Source organism: Nesoenas mayeri (assembly GCF_963082525.1).
Source record: "Nesoenas mayeri genome assembly, chromosome: Z".
Classification (NCBI taxonomy): domain Eukaryota; kingdom Metazoa; phylum Chordata; class Aves; order Columbiformes; family Columbidae; genus Nesoenas; species Nesoenas mayeri.
This window is the reverse complement of record NC_137542.1, coordinates 8,551,213-8,563,628: the sequence shown is the minus strand read 5'-3', so window position 1 is coordinate 8,563,628 and position 12,416 is coordinate 8,551,213. Positions and strand designations below refer to the sequence as shown.

The following is a 12,416-nucleotide window of genomic DNA, read 5'->3' as shown; positions in this document are numbered from 1 at the left end:
GTTTACTTTATTATTTAACATGTGTGTGCCTGTAGTAATTATAAACAGCTGATAAATTTCCATTTTACAGTGCTGGTATTGCTATAAATAATCACTCCATGCACTGTAAGACATACACTACTAATTATTTCTCCCATACCTTGTTTCCCCACTTAATTTAGTCTCAAAAATTTCCCTCTAGTGTGCAGCCTTTACCAGGCAGCTCTTTCAATGCACTGTCTTCTTTATTGCTAGATGAAATATTATTGATGCTTTGTTTTGGCATTTCCTTTCCTAAGAGAAGATGTCTTGTTTGGGACAATTTCAAAAGCTATCCATTATAAGTGAAAAACCCATCTGAGATGCCAGTGCTGGAACTTCTTTTACCTGCTTCCAGGGAAGGTAGAAAACTATTCTGCAGAGCTGACAGGACAGTGAGCCAAAGCCTCATCAGCATAAATCAGGGCAGATTTACTTGATGACAAGGGAGCTATTTTTCATGTAAGGAGCTGGCCAAGTGTTGTCTCTGCAGCAGTACTGGGGTGGCATCAAACATCGACCTCAGGCTGGAGGAGACATCTCACACATGCAGGAATCCCCACTGCAATTGACACTGTGTCTCTTTAAAAAAAAAAAAAAAAAAAAAAAAACAAACACAAAAATTTGAATGACTAGTGTTTGATCATATTCCATGTAGTTCCTGTTCTTAGAGCCATTCACATGCTCCCTGTCATACAGCAACCTGACACCAGCAGATCAGCCTCCTTCCTGATCTCCCCCGCCTTTGGGGACTTCTGCATTACTTCTCGATAGCTAAGCAACAGGATCTGTATTCAGCCAAGTCACTGGTTCCTGCCATCACGGGAGTTAATGGCAATGCCCACCCGTAGACTGTCACTCTGTACGACAACACACAGCAGTAGCCAGGGACCATATATAGATAGGGGTGTTCTTCAGATGACTGAGCAAAGCTGTTCCTTTTAAATTATTATTCTATTTCTCATTCAATTTATCTTTACATTTACTGTTAGCTTTGCATCTCTAAGGAAGTTGTTTCATACTTGCCCTTGAACATCTTTTTTGGGAAGTGATTTGTATCAACACTTCTTGGAGAATTAGCAAGAGCACATTTAATCAGTAGGTTCAGCTAGTATGGGTAGCGGTCTTTTTGCTTCTTACAGATAATGATATCTGCTGAATTCAGAGATAGGCCATACTGAGGTCATGGCTCTAAAGACCTCTGAGAAAAATGTCAGGGCCTCATTCTGCTTTTATGCTACCTGGACCAAAAGTTGGCCTTCACTGCTAATTAAAAGAAATAGGCCAGGTAACACAGACCTCCAGTCTAACACTTTGGGTTTTGAATGGTTTAAAGCATTACTACTTATGATTTTTCTGCCACCTTCCTGTTCCCCTACCTGGAAGGACAAAGTATGGGATGAGAGGCTCTTGCCAACAAGAAATTCTGATATTGAGAAGGAAATGCTGCTTTTAGGTGGAACTGATGCACTCTCAGCATCAGAAAACCCTTGTGCCAGGACTGTGACACCCTTCTACCCCAGAATCACTTTACTGTTTTTCATTTCTCTTTCCAGGCTGCAGTAAATTTCTTCAGAAATTGCTTTTACACCCCCATTATACCCTTTACACCCCTGAAGTGTTTATTCACTGGTACAAAAATTCTCTTCCCCAAAATTCGTCTCAGTATTCTTTGGAACAAGCAGGTTGATTTTGGCAGAGAACCCCCAAAGTAAGAGTACATTGCCAGTACCACATGCAAAAGTTCTCACTCTGATAGAGTGCTGAAGCTCTATTCTTGTTAAAAATCTGTGATATGCTATCTCATGCCATTGTGTTTTAAAGAACAGAAATCAAATATGAAAACCAGAAGAGAGAGATACTGCACACAGACGCTCAACAAAAGTTTGCAAAGGGACTTTCAAGCTCTCAGCTTCAAGGGACTCATCACTAACCAACTCATTGCCTTAGAATTATCTCATAGCAAGATTTTTCAAACATTCTGTGATTTATCTTTCAAATAAATCCTGTTTCTTTTCTAGATTACACCGCTATAGTCATAACAAAGCACAGTCCCCAACAAACTAACAACAAACAGAAGGAACACACAGGTCAGTTATCCAGGTGATAGCATCCCAGATACCATCTCCTGACACACAAATCTACCCAAGCAATTTTCTGATCCTTTTTTTTCTGACACAAGGAATACATTCCTCAATAGAAAGGCACAAGGAGAACTTGTATGCTTGGAAATACTTCCAAACTAGTCTGTAGACAGTAATTACTATCAAGAGTTTTTAGTTATTGATAAACTCATAACTGAGCTAGTTAAATAAGCAAGAGAATAAAGGTACTAAGATAACACTTAATGTGCAAACCTGACCTACTCATTGGAGTGTAAATTTGTGGTACAGATTGCTGCTGTCACTGATTTCTTGGTCTTCAAACATGATTAATACCAATAAGAGTCTCAAATTAATTAAAGGTTTCCTACCCTACATGAAAAGGGTGGGATGGCAGAACAAGGTGAGAATTTATTGCTATTTATAATTGCAGACAGAGTTTCTAACAAGCACATCTTCAGTTAACGCAGGGCATGGAGAGGTGCAGTTTTTGTGCTGTTACTTCATTTTTACCGTGACCTTCCATCAAGGATAAAGCACAAAAAGGTATAGTTAATGATCAATTCCCAGAAAACAGGAACAGTCGGTCTTCGCTCACTGCTGACGAAGGACTTGCTCTACAGTTCATTGACTGTATTCTGTCAAGCAGTATTTGCTTTTACAAATGCAAAGACACTGCAAATACTGTATTCTCATATATGTTCAACACAATCTCATTAGGGAAACAGCATGAGGGAAAAAAATCCCTGGTCTTTGATTCTCATTCCCATGACAGGTCCTTTGTTCTGACTGAAGACCAAGCTTTCTGCAGCACAGAAAGGCTTTGTTGTGAACAGTATTCAGACTATTCTGCAATATTTTACCGTGTATTCACTCAGACCACATTTCCAAATGAGAAGACAGAAGCACATGCTAAAATACACTGACAGCCTGCTTCATTAACTTCCTTTCTTGATTTTATTCACAGACCCTACAAATGGGGATCAAGCATTTTTCTGGGCTCTTTGTGATGTTGTGCATTGGCTTTGGGTTGTCCATTCTCACTACCATTGGGGAACACATTGTGTACCGGCTGGTCCTACCACGAATCAAGAAGAAATCTAAGATGAAGTACTGGCTCCATACAAGCCAGGTGTGTATTCAGAAGTAACCCTGTGAAAAGTCATGTGGCTAATAAAAGAAAGTCCAGATGAGAACAAGGTGTAAAATAGTATAAGAGCACTGATGTTTGGCATCTTTGAAGAAGTTTACTTAGTGATGGAATGAGAAGCACAGAAGAAACAGTTTGAATATTCCCAATTGCAAAGTCTACAGAAGAGACCTTTCCATTTGCGCTTGTAACCTTCCAGCTCTTTTGGACACCAGAAGCCAGTGTTATTATTCTGAACTGGCTAACCAGAACAATTTATCTCACTGTTAGGGATTCCCAAACTTTTGATGCATGCAGGAAGTGCTGGGTAACTTCCTAAGTTATTATAGGGAAAATAATGGAAGAAAATTGCTCTGGGTGTTTGCTGTAAAGGAAGAGGTTACTTTGCAGCAAAGGGCACAAAAGGGAAGAGCTTCTATTGCTTTAGAGCAGCACAGGGAAAGAGATCTTTTAGAGAATAACAAAGTTTGCCAAGATCCACTTTTTTTCTGAGAAATTCTAATGCCAAGGATTGTTTGCAAAATATTTATCAACCTTTCAGATTGCCCTTCCTTGGGAAACCAGAGGAAAATACATCTGTTGTAATGACAAGGATACAGACATTGCTTGTATCCTTGAATGTGCAAAATAATTTATGCTCAAGCCCATCACACAAAGCACAAACTGTTTACCTATTTATGGAGCTACTCTTAATCTTGCTTTTACTAATTTATTTTCTTCTTTTCCCTCCAGAGATTACATCGTGCCCTGAACAGTTCATTTATTGAGGACAAATGCCAGCCTAAGACAAAGCGAGTAGAAAAGAGGTAAGAAGTTTTGCATGCCTTGAAACACAAACTACAAAAATTACTTTGAAATGAAATATGTTGTGTCTGGGAATCTGCTTATGGATCTAATACACTGCAAAGATAATAGAACCAAGAAAAGGAAACAAAATAGAAGGGACAAGGGAAGGAGGCAGGAATAAATTAATTGTTTCCAAGAGAAAGCATTAAATCCAGAGATTTTGTTCTTCCATGATTTTGCATACAGCTAATAAAAGCATCCCCATTTTAAAGACAGACTTTGCAGTTTAATTCTGCTGCCCTTGTGTTTAAGTAATTATTTACTCACATACTGAAGAATGGCAGACAGCTAGAGCCCTCTGAGGTAGCCTGGCAGTGAATGAGAGATGAGGCAGTATATATGTTCGAAACATTTTCAGCTTTCTTACTTTTTAGAATGAGAAATAAAAAAGACGAGAAGAGGAAAATGCGGTCCTTTCAGAAACATTTGTCTCAAACAACTCATGTTGGAGAAAAGTAGGTAACAAACCTGCTTTGTTCTCATACCCTGTGTCTTCTGAAGAGGAGACAATCTTATCTATAGCTACAAGGAGCACAAGGCATTTTGTTAAAACTATACATTTGCTCAGTAGCTCAAAACTATTAGTGCACTTTTTAAAGACAGAAGCAGCAATATTGTTTTTCTACAGAGAAGTTCAGCTGCAGACAACAGAAATGTCTTTCAGGCTGTTGTTAGGTATCTGGCATGATTGAAACCCATGTATGTAAAAGTATGTTGTGTTTAATTTGCCATTTCTGTACTAATGGCAGCAAATGTAAGAGGTAAACTTCTATAGCTTCTAGACTGCGTATATACAAAAAAAGTATATAAAAGTGCAAGCAATTCCCTCTGTCCATTCCTTCATTGTCTTGCCCAACAAAACTCCTTAGTGTGGCACCTCCTTGCACACAGCAGCTCCTCGCTTTCCATCTTTGAACAGCAGTACCAGCCTGGAGCAAAACATTTCCTCCTCCTACACCCTCCTCACTGGTGGTGGCATTCACGCTCCCACAAAACCAGAGGCACTAACGCAGCCGGAGGGAGAATCTTGCACAGGAGGGGACTCTCTGTATCTTTGGTGATACAAGAAGAAGCACCTGAGTTATTTGTCAGACATTGAACAGTGCAAAAATTTCGTAACACAAGGAGATGGCCGTAGGCCACACAGGGAATGGCTCAGAGAAAGAACCACACAAATATTCTTTCAACATTGAGAGTGAAGATGTGCAGCTGCCCAAAACCTTCTGCCCACACAGCATCCAGCCCGCCCACTCGCCTTCCTTGCTTTGCTTACGGTCTGAGCTGCTGCTTGCACAGAATTACAGTGAATTTAACTCAAGATACCTAGTAACACGGGCCCCAGGTTGTCATGAATACTGATGTAGCAAGGTACAACTCAGGACTTCCAAATCAATTATATTATTACACCTTTTATTTCTGCTGGGGACTGTGGAGTTCTTAAAAGTGCCATGATACAGAAAAGAGGTAGGAAGAATCTTTACTACGCTACTCAGGGAAGAAAATCCACTGTTCTTTTCAGGTCATAACTTTTGAAAAGCCAGGAGGGCAGCCCAGCATCAGTAACCAAATTGTAAAGGGTTTCATTTACTTGATGAAACCTGAGTGTTAACTGTGGGCTCTGGCCTTTGTTAAAACCATTTTCCCAGACCCTCAAACAAAAGCAGCACTGCCAGGAGCAGCAGGAACCATGTCAGTTACTAACACTTTATCAAAATGCGGTGGTTTTGAGTTGTGAAAGGAAAGAAAAAATATGTATCAGAAATTATGGATTAATGATATGACTCTTAAGAAACATTTTCAAAATGAAGGGCTGCAGCTTCTCCAAGACGTGTACTTTTATGCCAAGGCAAGTTGGTCGCACTGGCTGCCCAGGACCCCGGGGACCGTGGGCTCTGCACAGCTACTCATCAAGGAGACATCTCCAGGCGCCTCAGCCCTTGTCAGCAGCCCCACTCTTTGCCAGGTGGCCTTTTTCATCTAGACCACGGTCTGTGCAGAAAGGCAGCATGGTGGCCTTCTGCTCTTGGCCTCAGAGCCAGTTTCTACTTGCCCAGGCTACTCCTATTCCCTGTCTGAAACATGCCCAAGAGGTATTTGTTTACTTTCTTCTCTTCAGGGGATTAATGTAATTGCGTCACAAAACACACATCCAGTTTAGCACAAGGCCTGAGAGTCTTCCTGGCTTTTATTTTGAAATATGAGAAAAATCACTGATCTACACAAAAAATAAACAACCCTAAATATACACCCCTAAGGGGTTCCCTGAGCTAGATCCGCCACTCCTGCCTCAAACCTCCTCTATGTACTCTTTGCCATCCTGTCTTTTAAAACACTCCTGATTGCCACCTCCTCTAAAGAAATTTCCACTGTCCAACTTCCTTCTCCCAGCTCCACATTCCTCCTGAAACCAGCTGTTTTCCATCGGTCGCAATCCTGAAACGTCAATCCTCTTCCTTAGCCACAGATCAGTAGCTCACACGAATACACACTTTGTCCAAAGATACTCACAGAAGACCTCTAAGATGGAGCAGTTTTAAGAGCAACTACTCCTGAGTTTCAACCTCAGTTTCTAAAACGAATGCACATAGATTTAACCAAAAGGTAAAGCGGATAGGAAAGCCAAGCTCCTCTCCCATAACAGCAAACTTTGTGCCTCCTTATGTCCCAGCGGGGGCCACATGGTGCTCCTCTGTTTGGAAAGAAACCCTGGAAAACGCTCTGATTTGGGAGGGCTGCAGAGTGATTTTCCCAAGAAAGAGGGAAAAGATCCTCTGGAATCAAAATAGTTTGAAAAGATTTTTCCACAGGAAAATATAGAAGCATCTGAATAATTTCCCAAGCGGGAATTTCTCCCCTGACACGAAAACTCCAAATTCTATTTATTCTGTCAAGAAGCATTCATATACAAAGGACTAATGCTGTAATGAACTCAGGACACTGCAACCACAAAAGCTTTCAGAAAGCTTTGGAGGAGGACACACAATTTCCTGAGCTGAAGTTGAAAGGACTGTAATTTCATAACTACCAAAAAATAAGAGTTATGGGGTAGATGAATTTTAGGATTCTGTTCTAGTCTCTGCTACGGTTTAATCACAGAAAAACTGGCTGTTTGTGTTCATGATTTGTGCTTCTCAAGAAAAATAATTCCAAGGATAAAAGAACAATATTTCTATGTAATTTGTAACTGCAGCATCATATTTTTCCAGTAGGATGGCTCACAGGGGAGGGTTGAATACACATGAGAGCAGGCTATGATTTCTTATTAACTCTCATATCTCTGTTCAGGTCCCATGTAGGGAACAGCCAGCATGCTGTATGGAATACGGCCAATCTAGGCAACTGTCACCGGAAAAAATACATCTGCACTGATGAAGGGCAAAATGAGGTGATGATACAACAGCACCAAGACATCCCCTTGCCCCAGGTGAGAAGAGAGACTCCGGCTTCTTTAACAACCAACGGGAAAGCAGAGTCCCTCAACATTGGTAGGACCTCGGTGATGCAAGAGCTTACGGAGCTGGAGAAGCAGATCGAAATCATCAAGAAGGAGTTGCAACACGCCTTGGACAGGAAATCAGAGCTGGAAGAGTATCAGAGGACAAACAGGACTGCAGAGAACTAGGCCAGCATACCTCGGCCCTTTCCCCTTTTCTTCCTTTTCTCCCCTTCCTCTGTAAAATTTGTAACACACTTTTGTAATGCCAGAAAGAGGTGCAAAAATAAAGCAGGCAATGTTCTCTTCATGAGAACAGAATTGCAGCAGCCCACAGCCACTGCCACCCTCCTGAGTCCTCCTCCTTTCATATCAAGTTTCTCATTCTCGTGGCAAACATCAGCTATTCCCACAGGACTGGAGAAACCCGGAACTTCCAAACAGCGAGAGTTCCTGGTTCCTCCACTTGACAGTACAGTAAGGTTCCCACTTTTTTAGCCCTTTCTGTGCATTAATTAAAAAAAAAAAAAAGAAAAAAAAAAGGAAATTTAAGCTGCTCATTGGAAGCATGTCCCTGTGGGTATGTTTTTGTTGTGCTGTGGGTCTAGTCTCTGTTCGTGCGAAGGCTCATTACGCCAGGTGCTAGTTCTGTGTTGGCAATCCCTTCCTTCCTGGCGCAGGCAGTGGTTTCACGAGACAAATTCTTGGTGGCGATCCCAGTATGCACATTGCCTCAGCTCTCTCAGCACCAGTGCAGATGCGGCTGCTCTGTGACTGTGATAAAGGAGCTCGCCTAGCTTAAAAATAACTTGGCAACAAACAAACCACCACCTCTGTCTGCTTCTGATCCCAGGTTTGGGTTCCGCTCCCAGCCAGAGAGAAGCCATGCAAACAGCTGCACGGTAGATGTGAGGGGATGGGTTCACAGTGACGCAGAGCGAGGATGAGAAGGGAGGGGTGGCAGCACTGTAAATCAGTATCTACTGCTGAAAGTTAAGTATTTACTGATGTGAAACTACTTTAATATTCTCTGTCTTCAGTTGACAATAAGGTTCTTTCTCACAGCCAAAGTGACATAAAGGGGCTCTGGTCTGTGATTTATTCTGACACCAAGATCCCACCAAAGTCAAAATGAGTCACCAAACCCTCCATGTGGACCAGGACTCACTGTGAAGGAGAATGAGAGTTGTGGTTTCAAAGGCTATGTACTGAGTGGAGCTCCCTCACACCTGGATGATGAGGGGAAGGAAGGGTAAGCTGTTCAGCATCTGAATAAATACTGCATCAACTAAACTGACTGCGTTATTTAAACAGGATTTCTATGAATTTTTAAATACCACTTCCCAACACATCCTGTATTACAGGGGAAAAAAATGTTTCTAACACTGTCAGAATTAACTCTGGTCTCCCAGATGTGCCACCAAAGTCATTTTTACTCTCCCTGTACCTCCAGCCACCTGTGTGAATGTTGTCAAGGGGGATGTTCTCATCAGGTATGGCTTAAAGGCGACAGGCAGATCTGAAGCTGTATTTTGGGGGTTGAAAAAGGCACTCTACCTTTTTGTACCTTTAACCTTTGAAAAAACACTTGCAAATGAAAAGCTCTGCGTGGACCACTAAAAACTGATAACAGCGATACCCACACTAATTAACCTCATCCAGAAGAGTTCATATTCCATCCCCTGCTCAGTCCTTGGCTGCAGCTTTTGGGCAGCCAGTGTGTCTGCTGCATTCAGTAATGAGTAACACAGGAAAGTGGCGTGCAGAGCTCTGCACATCAGATGGGTCTGAAAGACCCAGGATGTCCTGTCTTTCCCAGCTCCTGACAAGCTAGATTACTAGGGGCACATCACCTAGGTTGACTTGTTGCCTTCCTTTACCCTCCCCTCCCTAATTTAGATGATCAGCTTTTTAGGAAGAGCTTATAATTTGTGTGGCCCCTAGTACCTTACAACCACCAATATAATTTGGTTAGAACAGATGAACTGCCCTTTGTATTACTATGAGACAAATACTAGGAAAGAAATACCTCAGCTCAGTTTTATCAGTATGCTTATCAACAGTTTGTTACGTCCTTATCTCTACATGCAGGAACAGAAAAAAATTAAAAGAGTAATTGAAAAATGCTAATGATAGATTAAATAAAAATGTGTGGTTTAGTTCAAAGTTCCAATCCAAACACCCAATCTGTCAAAAAAACCACTCAATTAAAAACAAAAATTTGAGAAAATGTCAACCACCTAATAATTAATATTAAGCAAAAATCTCTGGTGGGTGCCTTAGGGGTTAGTCCTATGTCAAATGCAGAATAGAAATTGCTCCAAATTACTACATTAATTACAGCACCAACCAGAAGCCTTTCGAGAGAAGGTCCCAGTTACTGTTTCCTCACTGAGACGTTTGGGCATCTTATTTTCTCATTCAGCTATTGCTCTAGCCTGATTCCATAGGCTACAGAAAAAGAGGTTGCCATAACTTTGAGGGGCAATGGGCAGAAACTAAAGCACAGGAGGTTCCATCTAAACATGAGGAGAAACTTCTTCACTTTGAGGTGCCCGAGCCCTGGAACAGGCTGCCCAGAGAGGCTGTGGAGTCTCCTCCTCTGGAGACATTCCAACCCACCTGGACACACTCTGCAATCTGCTCTGATGAACCTGCCTTGGCAGGTGGGTTGGACTGGATGATCTCCAGAGGTCCCTTCCAACTCCAAACATTCTGATTCTGTAACTTCCTATGGGACAGTGAGTATCATGCACATCAAAGTCTGCAGACTGGAGAAGCACAGGGAAGACTGGCTACCATGAGAAGATACACTGGAGACTGCCCATGGTTCTGACCTGTCCATATCGTTGGGCCTCACATTTAATTCCTCCCTCCTCAGACCAGGGGAGGAACTTAAATTCTTCAAGGATTTCATCCTGTCTGGACTCCACAGAGCCCTGGACACATCTGGCATCATGTAAGGAAGCAGAGCCCACAGGGAAGAAATCAGAAGAGGTCATTCCTTAGCAGCAGGTCACAGCCAGTGGACTGCAACCACCAACAGTCCTCAGGACTAGCTTGGTCTTATGGAAGAGGAGGGCAGGAGACTTGCAGCACAGTAGCCAGTTCAAACACTTTTCCAACTTCCATTATCACAAGAAGAAAATAACTTCAGCTGACAAATTTGAAGAACAGATGGGTTCTGGATCAAATAAGAACACAAGCAATGACTCTTGTACATCATACAGGGTCATGCTACTGACATAACGGGCTAGTCCTGAGATTTTTACACCCTGCACAAGAATGGTAGCAAGAAGAAAGATAAAAATTTCCATATTTTGCAGATTTCAGACACATCTCTTATTTTGAATTAAATAAAAAACCTGAAAAACAAACACCCCACACACACACACAGAACTCCCACCCACAAAAAACCGCAAACAAAAAAAAAATCCCTCCCCCTGAAAATAAAACAACCCCAAAACCTCTCACCCTATAATATTTTAAGTTCAACATTCTACACTAATGTATTCTGTCCACGACACACAATTGTCATGTTTATAGGCTGCTTGTTGATATCAACTCTTTAAAAATCCTACTGATTAAGCATAAATATTTAAGCTGAATTCTTGCAAACCACTATTCTTTGTACATATATAAAAATATGTACATACACATGTATTGTTAGGGCTACAGAGGCTTCTTCTTTGCTTACACTTACTCTGGCTCAGACACTGAATTTAGACAGATTATTGATTAACAATACTTACCATCTCTTCCTTTCTTTTACCCCAGAATTGACAAACTTGCTCACTCTGGCAAGTCAAAACAGCCCATCTAAAATGTTTACTGTTTCTCAATGTTTAAATTATAAGCACAGAGAGAAATTAGTCCCTTCCAAAATGAGCTTCAAGGACTTCCTGTGCTTAAACCAAAATATTTTAAAATAATACTTTCTTTCTGGGTGAGGGAAAAAAATACTAATTTCCAAATCTGGGAAACAAATCCAGACTGCTTCAACTTTTTGTTTCCTACCATGACCAGAGTGAGCCCAACACTGCCAGTACACACACAAACATTTCAAGCTTGATTTTCAGTAGGAAGCTGATACGACTTAATAACCGGGAAAGAGTAAAGAGGCTCTGCACCTCTACAAGGGCTGTTTAATTCAGATTGTTGCTCATAGCTGCAAAAGGAAGTCTGCTGTTACAACAAAGCTGTTTGAAGATCCAGTTTGTTGGTGACCCAGATCCTGGTTTTGGTGAGCAAGCATTTTTACCACAAAATCTACCATCAGTATTAGTATTCCTAACGCACCATTCTTTCTTCAAGTTGACATCACAAACTGTAATCCAGGGAGCAACTTCCACTGAGAGCAGAAAGGGTACTGCTTTCCTTTCTTCTACGCATGCTGTAATAGAACTTAAGCCATACCACAAACTCTCAGCATCCCAGCTTCCCCTTGCAAGGATGGGGTCATGTGTTCCTTTTCACATTTCAGGATTTAAATAATTGACAGAGTTTAATTAATATTTTCTGAATGTTTACAGAATGATAAAAATAATAAGATAAAAATTAATAATAATATAGAAATAGTAAGACAGTCTGTGATTGTTTTCACTTTACTATTGTTCCTATTATTTCCTACAGTGGATACAAGAAGGTAACACAGATTTTGTGATTAAGGGAAGGAACACAGATGAGACAAACCTCTGAAAGCTGCACCTCCCAAGAAAATTAAGTTTAAAGGAAAAATACTATGCCCTATGAAGGAATTTTGTAAATAAATGACTTCACATTTTGATTTTAGGAGACTTCAAATAGAGCCTTGCACTACAGGGAGCATAGAGACTATAACCTATGCCATGTCCTTTCACAAAATTCC

At 41.2% G+C, this 12,416-nt stretch overlaps 1 protein-coding gene across 1 annotated transcript in view; it reads left to right on the top strand.

Moving 5' to 3' along the window:
• Nucleotides 1-7,738, top strand: part of GRIN3A (glutamate ionotropic receptor NMDA type subunit 3A) — a gene marked incomplete at both ends in the record, with an annotated part of 73,662 nt that extends 65,924 nt beyond the window's left edge. Inside the window, 3 exons of the mRNA XM_080362201.1 lie at nucleotides 3,088-3,252; nucleotides 4,003-4,076; nucleotides 7,402-7,738. Of these exons, the coding sequence (XP_080218327.1) occupies nucleotides 3,088-3,252; nucleotides 4,003-4,076; nucleotides 7,402-7,738 (576 nt within the window). The remainder of the gene's footprint in view (nucleotides 1-3,087; nucleotides 3,253-4,002; nucleotides 4,077-7,401) is intronic.
• Nucleotides 7,739-12,416: the final 4,678 nt, after the last annotated feature.